A 13,945-nucleotide genomic window follows, 5' to 3' on the forward strand; every position below is an offset into this window, starting at 1 on the left:
TTGTCAACCTTAAACACTCCAGAAGCTAGACTGGGAAGATGATCATGTAGAATGACTTCATAGAAGAGCCTATATAAGCTAAAGGAAGTAGGTTACTGCAGAGTTTGGATATTAATCCAAGGAACTACAGACTCAGTATTTTAAAAAGTGTCACAACAATGTCCCAGGTATGATTGTTTTTTTTTCTACTGCTTAATTTACAAGAATTATCATAACTATTGCTAAGAGAAACTGCAACTCTGGTGGATTTAGTCATTGGTAAGAAATGAAAAAACTCATGATTTATTTTCCATCTCATTGATTTTTTGCTTGCACAGTCTTACTGGCATCTTTGGTGCAATAATAAATGTTCTTTGTGAAAAATTAGCTTACAATTATTTTAAATTAGAGCAGTAGCCAAAGTATGGCTTAGCTTTCTCTTTTTCTCTTTCTCATAGAATATGTTTAAAGCTATAGACCAGTGTTTTAAAACACTTCGGTCATATTACTCAATAAAATGCTTTCATTTACAATTGTCTGCAGAATTCTGCTTTATTTACAATATGCAACAAATGTTGCTAAAATATATTTCTTCCTTTTTCTTGAGGGTCTTGTTTGCTGAATGCAAGATCAAAATTCTTAGGGCTGGTTAAAGAGCAGAAGGTTCTATTAATTTCTAACAGAATTAAGCTTATTTTGGCAGCAAACATCTTACAATATTGAGATTAATTATTTGATTAGATATTGGCAAATCTGAAGTTTTTTCCATTGTGTTGGAAAAGGATGAAAATGTAAAGATAATTCACATATACTTAGGGGAACATTCATGTATAAAAGCAGGGAACTTCTTAATCCAAACAACAGGATGGAAGGAAATCTGGGAGCAGGAATGCGTCACAACTATTTAGAAACTTCTGGGAGAGGCTATTTAAAGAACTGTAGACCTAAACTTTTCGATTAATGTTTTCAAATTGTGGTGCTTGAGAAGACTCTTGAGATTCCCTTGTACTGTAAGGAGATCAGATCAGTCAAATCAACTCTGACTGTTCCTTAGAAGGACAGTTACTGAAGCTGAAGCTCAAGTACTTTGGCCATTGGAAGTCTCATTGGAAAAGACCCTGATATAGTGCAAGACTGAAGGCAGAAGGAGAAGGGGACTGCAGAGGATGAGATTATTAGATCTAGTGTAATTTATGTAATGAATGTGAATTTGAACAAACTCTGGGAGACAGTGGAAAAAGAGAGGACCTGGTGTGCAGTGGCCATGGAATTAAGAAAAGTTGGACACAGCTAGCGACTGAACAACAAAATCCTAAATCAGAGCTGAAAGGACTACTGGAGAGTGTATATTTTTCATCAGTCTGTCTCAGATAAGTTGTAGGATAGTTTGTTATTGAGTGTGCAAGGAGAGAAGAGGATTTTGGCAAACTTTGCCAATTATTGCATGTTATTTCCATAATTCTGGGAATAGTCTCACTGCTGATCTTGGATGTTGTTTCTCCCTGGGATTTTTATTATGGGAAACAATTTGTTCTGGTGAAGCACACTATTTTGATGCATGCTTCAAAAAGCCAGAAAAACATAGATGTTATTATTATTTGTACAAACATGAAAAAATGTTTATATTTAATCATTTATGTATTGAAAATATGAAGAATTACATTTGTTTAAGGTTGAAGAAGGAGAATACTATTAGGAGAAAGGAAGATCAAAGAAATATACTATTAATCTTCTAATTATGGAAGTACAAAAATTAATTATTATTGACTATTAATTAACTACTATTGACTGGGAATTTTTTCAAAATTTATGAACAAAGACAACACGCTGTACACTAGGCACTAAGGATTGTTATTGTAAAAAAATCAATAAAACATTTCTAAAAAAAAGCTAGGCAACATATTGCTACAGCTTGTAGCTGTCCTAAAATTCTTCAAAAATTTTGCATTGTTCATTAAATATATTTTGAACAGGAGATGTATGTCTGTACCAATCTATACTTATTTTCAGTCATTGTTATACAAGAATTATGCTGGATAAACACAAAATACCCAGTATGGACATGGAAGTAAGTGGGAATGAAAAAGGAGACCATATTAAATCAAAACTGTAGGACTGAAATTTCTGTGGTTATTATTCTTTCACTTTATTACCAAAATGAAAACTGGAAAATTTCTGCAGGGACACAGTAATACACACATTTTCGTTGTACTAAATGTTGGCCAGTGAACAAAACATATCATCCATTATTCCAGGACATAATTTTTTTCCAACCTGGTGTCTTGAAATCCCCATAATGTCCAAACAGCATGACTAATGGATGTAGTTCTTAAGATTACAAGAGTTGAAGTCCAACATTTTTAGAGGGTATGAGATTGGGACATTCTCATTCCAGTTATTTATTACCCATTAGTTGACAACTATGTGATTATTATATGTAACATATAGTGTAGCATATAATGTCCATGAGACAAAGGATTTTTCTTTCTTTCTTCATTCTTTCACATATATGTAGCCAAAGTAAAGAATGTAAAACAATGGAGAGAGAAGTTCTCCTATGTTCATGTCTGGTTCATGGTTCTCTGCTCTCTGCCCAAGAGGGTTCTCATTTTTTTCACTATGAGTTTCTCTCATTTCAGTAGAAATTGGAACTTAACAAAATAACAGATTGGAAGGGACTTAGGGGGGTCTTCTAATCCAGGATACCCCATTTCAGACAAATAGTTGTCCAATCTCTTCTTTAAAACCTCCAGTGCTGGAGCACCACAACTTCTGGAAGCAACCTGTTCCACTGGTTAATTGTTCTGTCAGGAAATTTCTCCTCAGTTCTAGGTTGGTTTTCTCCTTGATTAGTTTCCACCATTGCTTCTTGTCCTGCCTTCAGGTGGTGTGGAATATAAATTGATCTCCGCTTCTTTGTGGCAGCCCCTTAGATATTGGAACACTGCTGTTATGTTACCACTAGATCTTCTTTTCATTAGACACACCCAATTCTTGTAACCATCCTTCATATGTTTAGCCTCCAGTCCCCTAATCATCTTTGTTTTTCTTTGCTGCACTCTTTCTAAAGTCCCAACATCTTTTTATATTATAGTGACTAAAACTATATGCAATATTTCATTTTGTGATCTTACCAAAACATTATAAAGTGGTAATAACATGTTATGTGATTGATCTTGATTCTATCCCTCTTGTTAATGCAGCCTTGGATTGTGTTGGCTTGTTTGGCAGTTGCAGCACACTGCTGGATCATGTTTAAGTGATTGTCCACTAGGACTCCAAGATCCCTCTCCATTTTATAACAAAGATAATCAATAATTTGATTATCTTTCTTATACTGGATGTATGTCCCAAAACCTCTCTACATATACCAAGGAATGTGCTAATTATCTTCATTTTTATTACTTCCCATAAAACATGCATGAGCCAAATGTTGATCTTAAAAGAAAGCACTATGTTAAGGTGGAGATGGTAAAACCAACAGTCTGCAAACTGAGGGTAACTTTCACAGCTTACATTATTTAAAATGCAAAGAGGCAGATGGGTTATACTGTCTCTGTTTAATATTTTAGATTTCCTTGGCAAGTTGTTTAGCTGAAACAGATGGTCTTCATCCTGCTGAATATAAATCTGCAGCAGTTTATTTGACTGATTTTTTTATATAGGAATGATGGTTACTTAAGTAAACTTAATTAACCATGATGTGCACAACGACATGGAGGCAGGTGAAAAAGAAATTCAATATCTATCTACCCACCACACAATTCCGTTTTAGGGTATGCAGTGTGAAGCAGAGAGCACAAAGTATAAGAAATAGTATGCTACAGATAAGAAAAAAAGAAATCATAACTAAAATTTTTCAATATTCCAGTTCCATTTTCTATACCTCTCCAGAGTTTTCTGCCTACCAACCATACTTACTTCTACTGCAACAATTTACTGCTTAATAAAATGCCTTTTGTTCTTTACATTTCTCATCTTTCTTTTTTACAGAATCTCACTATCAATCTCTATGCAACTACAACTTATTTGGTCTTCTTGATATATTCACTCCTTCCTGTACTTGTTTTGCAAAGAAACTCTGATTCATTCTTTCCATAAGACTAAACAACTTCAATGTACTTTTTTTCACACTCTTTATTTGCTTTTCTATTCAGCCTACATTAACTCTCTTGACTCTTTATTTTTTCACTCTTTGCTTTTCTATTCAGCTTACATTAACTCTTGACTCTTACCTGTTCTTGTTATATCACACCTTTCTTAACTATCACATTTCAATGGTTATGTTTCTCCCGACCTACACAAATATACACGTAACAAAGTGAGCAACAGCATTTTAGTTTCCCAAAGAAACAGAACGCATATTTTCCACTATCACTCTAACAGCATTTGGACATCTTAAAATTTCTCTGTGCATTTTTAGTAGACACATTTCAATACACAAATTCATATACTTGCTCTAAATTTTCTCCATATATGTATTACTTGTAATCATTCATTCCTTTTTTTCTGTGCAATACAATCACCTTAGTCTTTGATAAATTAGATATTCATAGCCATACTCCATATTGCATCTAAAATTTGCATCTAATATTTTCTACAAATATTCAGGATCTCATTTCAGAATGTGGCGTCGTATGCATACAAAAATACAAAATGTCCATGCCTTCGAATAACTTCTGATGTCCTCACAAGCATTTCTTGTATATTTATCCATAAATGCATTAAATAGTCATGAGAATATTACATAGTCTGTTCTTATTCCTGGCTCAGTATTGAACTATTCACTAATCATTATAGCCTGGCACATGCATTACAGGTATTCCTCAACTTACAACAGTTTGTTCAGTGACTGTTCACAGTTACAATAGCACTGAAAAATGTGGCTTATGACCATTTTTCATAGTTATGACATTTGTAGCATTCCCATGATCATGTGATCAAAATTCAGATGCTTGGCAACTGGTTCACATTTATGACCTTTGCTGTGTCCTGGGGTCATGTGATCCCCTTTTGCGACCTTCTGACAGGCAACGTCAATGGGGAAGCCAGATTCACTTAACAACCAGGTTACTACCTTATGAACTGCAGTGATTCACTTAACAACTATAGCAAGAAAAGTCTTAAAATGGGGCAAAAGTCACTTAACAAATGTTTCATTTAACAACAGAAATTTTGGTCATAAATCAAGGTCTACCTTTATTTCTGTTGTATTTCTCTCTTACCACATTCAACTACACAATTACATAAAAGCATTTTAGCCTATTTGTTTATCCTATCCTAAGTCTAAGTCTAATCTTCATTCTTTCATTCATATATTTTCAAATGACCTTCTGAAGAGCAAAACTCTGGTTTGTATACTGCCCGGTATAAAGCTGCCCTGCATTCTCCAAATTGTCCCATGATATGTAATTTTGACAAACAAGATACCTTGATTGTCTCTTACAATTAAATTACATTAGCTGCAGTAGGATTTCTACATTTAGTTCAGATGTCAACAATAAATGTTCTCTGTGCAGATACTTAAAGATTCCTAAATACGGGTAGTCCTTGACTTGTGACTATAGTGGAGTCCAAAATTTCCATTGTTAAGTAAGACAGTTGTTAAGTGAATTTTGCCCCATTCTATGACCTTTTTGCCATAGTTGCTAAGCAACTCGCTGCAGTTGTTAAGTGAATCATGCGGTTATTAAATGAATCTAACTTTCCCCACTAACTTTACTTGTCAGAAACCATCTGGGAAGGCTAAAAATGGTGATCACATGATCCTGGTACAGGGCAACTTCCGTAAATACATGCCAGTTGCCCGAATTTTGATCATGTGACCATAGAGATTCTGTAGTGGTCATAAGTGTGAAACCTTAAGTGTGAAAATAAGTCACATTTTTCAGTGCCATTGTAACTTTGATCACTAAATGAATGGTTGTAAGTTGAGGGTTACCTGTATGGACATTTCTTTGAGTGTATGCTTTTTCATTTGAATCGAAGGCCCATTGTTAGAAATTCTGTTTTATTCTATAGAAATGGTAGCAGAGGATTATTATACAGCCATACAGATGGGTAGCAGAAGATGGCTACATAATCATACAGATCAAATAAAGTGTAGTCTACAGTCACCATGGGGCTTGCTGCTTAACCATTTCAACTGTCTCAGGAAACTCTCCTCAGAACATAAAGGAACCATAGATTATAACCATAGATGCAAATTAAACACTGCTATCTACTGGCTGAATAATTCTGTAGTTACTGCAATGCAAAATACATTCTAACATGTATTCCAACACTCATACAGTGTTGCAACTTGCAACCATTCATTTAGTGATCAAAGTTACACTGGCACTGAAAAAATATACTTACTTTTACACTGAAAACCTTGAAACTATCATGAAGCTGTTTTGTTGCTTGAAACAAAAGACTTTAGAAGTTTAAAACAGTTGCCATTTCGAGCTAATACAAGTCAGGCCTTTACCCTATGACTTACGAAATGCCATTTCTTCCTCATCTAGTAAGCTGGGTGGAATAATAATAATAATAATAATAATAATAATAATAAAGTTGGAAGGGACCTTGGAGGTCATCTAGTCCAACCCCCTGCTCAGGCAGGAAACCCTATACCATTTCAAACAAATGGCTATCCAGTCTCTTCTTAAAAACTTCCAGTGTTGGCACATTCACCGCTTCTGGAGGCAGGTTGTTCCACTGATTAATTGTTCTAACTGTCAGGAAGTTTCTCCTTAGTTCTAGGTTGCTTCTCTCCTTGATTAGTTTCCATCCATTGCTTCTTGTCCTGCCTTCAGGTGCCTTGGAAAATAGCTTGACTCCCTCTTCTTTGTGGCAGCCCCTGAGATAGTGGAACACTGCTATCATGTCCCCCCCCCCTCGTCCTTCTCTTCATTAAATTAGACATACCCAATTCCAGCAGCCTTTCCTTATATGTTTTAGCCTCCAGTTCCCTAATCATCTTTGTTGCTCTTCTCTGTACTCTTTCTAGAGTCTCAACATCTTTTTTACATCGTGATCACCAAAACTGGATGCAGTATTTCAAGTGTGGCCTTACCAAGGCATTGTAAATTGTTCAGTTGAAACTTGTTCAGTTTCACTCTAACAATGCCAGAGAATTCACATCCACACATTCTTTTTCTATGCCCACTTTTCATTTATTTTACTGGGAAATTAATCTTTGGTTACTCTTTCATACAGGAGCCATATATTTTCTTTCTGCCATAATTCTGCTTGCAAATCTCGCTTCTTTTTCTTCTTTCCTTTTCAAAATCCATACCTTTTTGCAGGGTCCATTCTAGGCCTTTTCACACATCCAGACCCTCATGCCACTCATCTCCTTCACTAACTCTCTCGGTCTTTCATCATAATTAAATCAGTGAGGCTTTTTAAAATTTAGATTCATTGCTATATGTGCATAAATATACTTAAGTTTCAATCAAAAAAAGAGGGTTTTTTCCTAAGCAAATATGGACCAGTTATCCTCCTTCTTTTTTTTATTGAAAAATTTTATAAAAATTACAGTATACACCCCAAAACCCACCCACCCTAAACCCCCCCTCCCTCTCCCACTTCCCAGAGCTGAGTACAGGGTTACAAATATAATAATCAAACTCTAACTAACATTAACCAACTATATAAATAACCAAGTCCATAATGCGCTTTAACTCCCCTTTAACATAAGTATAAACAAATTAAAAATAAACATAATAATATAAAAAAGTCAATATTATTAAACAATACAATATCCAAATTGTTAAACAATACTAATACTAAAAATAATAATAAAACTAATAAAAATTCAACTATAATAAACTATTAATAATAATAATACTCTAAAATTTACTCATAAACTAAATGGAACTTTTTAGTCCCATATTTATTCTGAATATAATCTATCCATCTTTTCCAGACCGAAATGTATCTTTCTTGTGAGTGATCCTTCAAGTAAGCAGAAATTTTCGCCATTTCTGCTAAATTTGACACTTTAAGCGTCCGTTCTTCTATAGTAGGCAAGCAATCTTTCTTCCAATATTGCCCTACCAATAACCTTGCAGCTGTTATCAAATTCAACATCAAATTAATTTCTTTAGCATCACAATCTACAATAACACCCAATAAAAATAATTGTGGGGTAAACTTTATCTTTCTCCTAAAAATCTTTTGAAAGTTATCCTTCTTCTTGACTCTTGAGTGTCTAATGCCCCCAATTAGTTTTTTGTAAACTTTCATTTCCACCTAGTCACTTTGAGTAGCTTACCAGCATTCAAATATAATAAGAAGTAATAAAATCCCAATAAAACAAGACATGAAACAACATAAAAACACTCATAAATAGAAAGACTGAAGTCAAGACCCAGGAAAGTGGTAGCCCACCATCACCAAAATCTTCAAAAGCAGAATATGTAACTTTTACTGGCTTGGCAGAAAACCAAAAGCAGGGACACCTCCAGGGACAAGAAGTTCAAGAGCATTGACTCCTTCATGGAAAAGGTCTGTCCAGGTTTATTTTTCCCTCCCCTGATGAGAGGTTGGGAACCTGACTGTCTTCTCTCTTAATAACTGCAGAGGACTGCAAAAGTTTTGGCTGAGATATCCTGGCTAATGGTTTAATGGCAGTTTTCCTAACTATTTCCTTCCAGCCCCATGTTTCTATGACTCTCACCACCCTGCTCAAACAGCTTGATGTTGCAATTATATCTTTGTGACTGCTACCTGAGCTTACTACATTTTCTGCTACAAAATGTTCTTTCTCTTGTGTTTTCAGCCAGCTCCTGTGAAAAAGAAACGTCCTCCAGTAAAAGAAGAAGATCTCAAAGGAGCCAGAGGAAAACTGTCTAGCCAACAAGAAATCAAATCCAAAACCTATCAAGTCATGAGGCCGTGTGGTGAGGGAGTGTGTGATGCATCTACATGATTTTCATGCTGGATTTATTGCTACAATGGCAGCTGCCTCTGGTTTTTGTCTTCTTGTGACACAAGAAGATAAAAGCTTACTTTGGGGTCCCAGTTCTGCTTTTAAATGCTATTTAAATGCCATACTGCCTCTGTAAATTAAGTTCACTGAAGTAACATAAATCCCAATAATGAGCATTAAGAACTGAAGTCTTGCCTTGAAATAATGTATAATAGAGAATCTTCAATCCTTTTGACTAATAATATTAAACAAATTTCTTGACCTGTTGTGCCATGGCATATGGAATGGAAAGTAAAATAAGAAATAGACTGCATATAGAGATTCTCAGTAATCCAGGTCATAGTTGTTTCAATGGTGTTTTTTCAACAAAGCAACTGGACTGGTTTTTTTCCTTGAGGAAGAAGAAGAATACATTTTGCTTCTCATCCAAGAAGCTGTTAATGAAACTTGTTCAGCTTTGAAAAAGCACCTTTAAGACAAGGAAATAGACTGTTTCACAAATTTAGCCTGAGGACAAATAGTTGCCTATATCCATCTTCAGTTCCAACAATACCAGCATCTTCTCTCCTCAGATGAGGAGTGCCCTGACCCTTATTGGCTGTTTGGAAGGCCTTGAACACCTGGCTGTATGCCTAGGATCCCAAGTGTGTAATTTCTTAGTTACATTGACACCAACAGATTATAATATCTCTTGACTGCTATTTGCATTGAATTTCCTTTTGTATTGTGTTTTAACTGTTTAGATTGCTTTTATGATGGTGTGCCAACCAGAGTCACTGGTTTGAGATGGGTAGCTATATAACATGAATGAATGAGTGAGTGAGTGAATGAATGAGTGAATGAATGAATAAATGAATGAAGTGTTACCATAGGAACAATCTACAGCAGGGGTGTCAAACTGCTGGCCCGCGGGCCGGATGCATCATAGCGAAACCGCACCCACCCCATTGCCGCAATGGCAAAAAAGTTGCGACATGTCACAACACATCACGTGACATTGCGAGTTTGACACACCTGATCTACAGTGTCTCATTGAAGATGTAGTGCATAATACAGTCAGGGGCTCTATTTTAGACTCTGTGGGCATTGTTTGCCAGGGCCATTCTGATTTTGGCAATCAGAAAAATCTGTTGTTTTAAATCTCCCTACGTACACTAAAGATTCATCTGTCCCCACTTCCCCTGTCAGAAGGAAGGAGGTAGAGGGAGCCAACTCTTTCCCAACCAGATCCCTGATCATATGGACCTAGCAGAGAAAGGGTGGATTCCCTGCAATGAGCACTGATCAACCCAAGTCAGAAGCAGCTGAACCGTGGATGCAGAGAGGATGTTCACTGAAACAAGGAGAATCTTGCTTTAGTGCACTGTCCTGCCCTCTGCCCCCCCCACCCCCAATCTACTGGAATGCCTGGTTCATAGGGTGGGCTGGGGTTGAACTGTTTCTGTCTCTAAAGGCAGCCCCACCTCATCCCCTGAAGCTGATCTGTGAGGGTGGGGTTTACAGATTAGCTTCCTTGCAGATTAATTGCAAGTCTGATGCTGACTAGTCTGGGGAAAAGCCACGTGCATCTTCAGCTAAGAAACTTCCTTCCCACTTCATAATCTTTGCCCCAACTGCCTTTCCACCCCCCTGACAAGGGACTTTAAAACATGGGTTTAAACAGAACTATTCCAGAACTGTATGAAACCCTGAAGGTAGCTGCAGAAAACCTGGTTGCCTTTGCACAAAACTAGAGCAAGTTTTTTTCAATGGTTCAACCCACTAGGCTAGCCATCTATCAACACTCATCTGATCTTCAGCCCTTAAGGGAGCAATTAGTGGATACCTAGCATGTTTGGTAAGAAGGAAAACAAAGCTCGAAGAATTTACTCACAATTTTCCTTAATTTGTCCTGCATTAAAATCCTAAGGGCAGCCCTCCCCCCCCCCCCGCCTCCTTACTGAGATTGCATAGAGAGGCAGTGCAAAGCATGTCAGTCTATTTTTCTGCCAGCTCATAAGCGGAAGGATAACACTTTAAAATATTGCATGCTTTAAAAGAAAAGAACAGAAAAATAAGAAAAGCATAAATAGTCAAGAGATTTACCAGCATCATAAGATTAAGTAAATGAGTATACTTTCTTAGAAGAAGGTGAATTAGGCTTTCCTGTATTTACATATCTTATGCCATTTTATGATCATTACTAAAATGAAGTTAATATTTGAGTATCAACAGCTGTACATAGCACAGTAGGAAATACGAGTTAAAATTGTCTGTTACAGCCTTGTTTTTTATTTGTTTCTTCTTAGCATTTTTTTTTTTTTTTTTTGCAATTGCAGGATCTGCTTTTTTAAAATTCATCCTTTGGTTGCAACAGGAATTGACTGACTAGCCTGACACCTGAGACTGACAATGTGGGTTGAAAGAAAGTGACTGGTCCAAAATCACCCAGCCAGCTTTCATGGCTAAAGTGGAATTAGTACTTGCAGTCTCCTGATTTTTAGCCTGGTGCCTTAATTACATGGCCAGACCAGCTCTATCCTATTACAGCTTTACCTACTTAATAGGAAAACTGTCCTTATTTAACAAATCATCTCTGACTAAATGTAAAACGTTTATGTTAAGAAAAACCCCAAATTGGGATATAAGAGAATGAGCCCAAAGGCAAGGTCATTTGCAGGAAAGGTCTCCTGTTCCTTTCAGCTTCTTCCTGTAATGTCCCGGGGGGGGGGGGGGGGGGGGGGAAATAAATCAGAGATAACCAGAACACTTCTGTCCTGCTCACTCTCTCCTTACAATCAGTGATACCCTGTAACTTAATCCTTTAATCACAGAATTATTTTCTTAGACAAACAGCTTCCCAAGATAGACAATGGTCATGTTTTAGGTCAAAGTATTGCAATGGTTTTTCTTAGGCATTTATGAAATTTACAGATATAATCAGAAAAAAACAAGGAAAACTATTTAAAAAGCAAGGAAATCATTTAAAAAGCAAGAAAACAAATTAAATAATATTGATATAAATCCTCGTATTAAAATATTTATTATGAATCTGAAAGCTGAAACATATACAAAGTCTTCTTGAAAGCAATAATTAAATGTCTTCAGTCTTATAGCACAAATCCTAAACAAGCTTATTAGTCCCCCAGATTAGTATATAGATTGTGAAAAATGCTAACAATTATTAGTGTGTTGATGATTTAAAAACAGAGACTTGGGGTAAAAGTATATAATATGAAAACTGCAAGTTCAGTTTTATTCGGCTCTGATCATTCAAAGGTTTATCTTCTATGCACTGTGGAATGTTTTTGGAGTGGTATGTCTCCTGAATAAAAATAATCTTCCAAAGTTTCCCTCATCCAGAGGCAAGGATTATTAAAATAACTCAGGAATAATTTATCCCCAGTCATGAAAAAGGAAAACATAGACACATTCTCCTGAAGAGATACTGCTATCACCATACTGAGCTGCCATCTTTTTTTATTTTAAAAACACAAAGCTTTTAATTGCAATACCTCTCTGCTTCTTATACCTCTGGATCAGTGGTTCTCAACCTGTGGGTCGGGACCCCATTTGGGGTCGAACGACCATTTCACGGGGGTCGCCAAACAACGCAGTCTGCCATTTTTTCCCCCCCTTTTCCTTAGCTATGCTACTCCCTTTTATTCTATTGGCTTTTGAAAGCCAATAGAATAGACTCTCTTGAATAGAGTCTAATTCTATTGGCTTTCAAAAGCCAATAGGAATTGTCCAGGCTGTCTCTGCCCTGCTGAGCCCGCCAAAAGTCCCATTCTGCAAACGGTGCTGCACCAGTCCTCGACTTACGACCGGTTGAGTAGTCCTCAACTTACGACTGGTTGGGGGTCGCGGCATTAAAAAGGTTGAGAACCACTGCTCTGGATCTTTATAAACTGAGCTCCAGTGATGAAACCCGAGGAACCCTTTGAATTTTTCCATTGAATTCAACTTTGAATAAATAAATAAATAAATCAAATGGAATATTTGCTCTGTTTGCCCCATTGGTGATTTTAGTCCCACCTGGTGATTAGAGTGCAACTCAGAACATCCCCTTCAAAGCCTGGTGCGTCTGAACAGGTTGCATGTCCCTGCTTTGAAACATACATGATGTAGACTCTGGTGTTACTGTGCTTATTATGTTATCCTTCGGTTTGTGAACTATTCTTGCTGAAGCATTAATCAGCTACCTTCTTTTTTCAGAGCAAGCTGGCTCTGCTGCGCCATCTGTCTTCAGCCGAGAATGCACCGGAGGAGAAACCGTCTTTGACAAACCAAAATCAGAGCCTACAAAAAGTGTTTTTGGCTGACAGCCATGAATATTCCCATCATCCTTCACTGCTTGTCTTGTTTCCCTATATATCAGTTTGGTTAACAAAAAATGCCCTAGGATTCTTCCTTTTAAAGTTAATGACCCAGTTCTAATTATAATTATTGTGTAAAAGAAAATAAAGCTAGATGATTTTTGACTTTTGATTATACTCTATTATTCACTTGCAGTAGAACCAGGGAATATAAATATAAGTCACTTAAATAATGATTTCTGCACACAGTTTGGTAGGAAGTCTATGGAAATAGTAATGTCTTTCTATGGGAGGGCAACGAAGCTGAGTCTGGTTTAAATCTTGGCCTGGGATAAAACATCAGCCCAAGAGCTTTCTTTTAACTTTTCCCCTTCAGGGAAAAAAAAATCCTCTTCCCATGCGTACTTGCCAAAATAAGGAAGATTTTCCTTAATTGGTCCTGGATTGCTGCCTCATAGATTGAATTCTTCAGAATAGAATAGAGCTGGAAGGGACCTTGGAGGTCTTCTGGTCCAAACCCCTGTTCAAGCAGGAGACCCTATACCAGTGATGGTGAACCTTTTAGAGGCCGAGTGCCCAAACTGCAACCCCAAACCCACTTATGCATCGTCGAGTGCCGGGTGGATGTGGCCCATTGGGTTGGCGTGGCCCATTGGGTGGGCATGGCTCCAGTGGTAACGGCAGACTGGGTGTGACTAAAAAGTTCAATCAATTCCAACTTTGCAAGATCTTTTTTTTTCCCCGCGAGAAG

At 36.9% G+C, this 13,945-nt stretch overlaps 1 protein-coding gene across 1 annotated transcript; it reads left to right on the top strand.

Annotated features, from left to right (window-relative positions):
- MUSTN1 (musculoskeletal, embryonic nuclear protein 1) lies at nucleotides 1–13,364 on the top strand. Its single transcript, XM_039353883.1, has 3 exons — nucleotides 1–167; nucleotides 8,747–8,867; nucleotides 13,094–13,364. Exons 1-3 carry the CDS (start codon nucleotides 159–161, stop codon nucleotides 13,198–13,200), a joined length of 237 nt encoding a protein of 78 aa, XP_039209817.1. The 5' UTR covers nucleotides 1–158; the 3' UTR covers nucleotides 13,201–13,364.
- The last annotated feature ends 581 nt before the right edge of the window (nucleotides 13,365–13,945 follow it).

The sequence above is a fragment of the Crotalus tigris genome, unplaced genomic scaffold (genome assembly GCF_016545835.1).
Source record: "Crotalus tigris isolate CLP2741 ecotype Arizona unplaced genomic scaffold, ASM1654583v1 scf7180000018537.1059022, whole genome shotgun sequence".
Classification (NCBI taxonomy): Eukaryota; Metazoa; Chordata; class Lepidosauria; order Squamata; family Viperidae; genus Crotalus; species Crotalus tigris.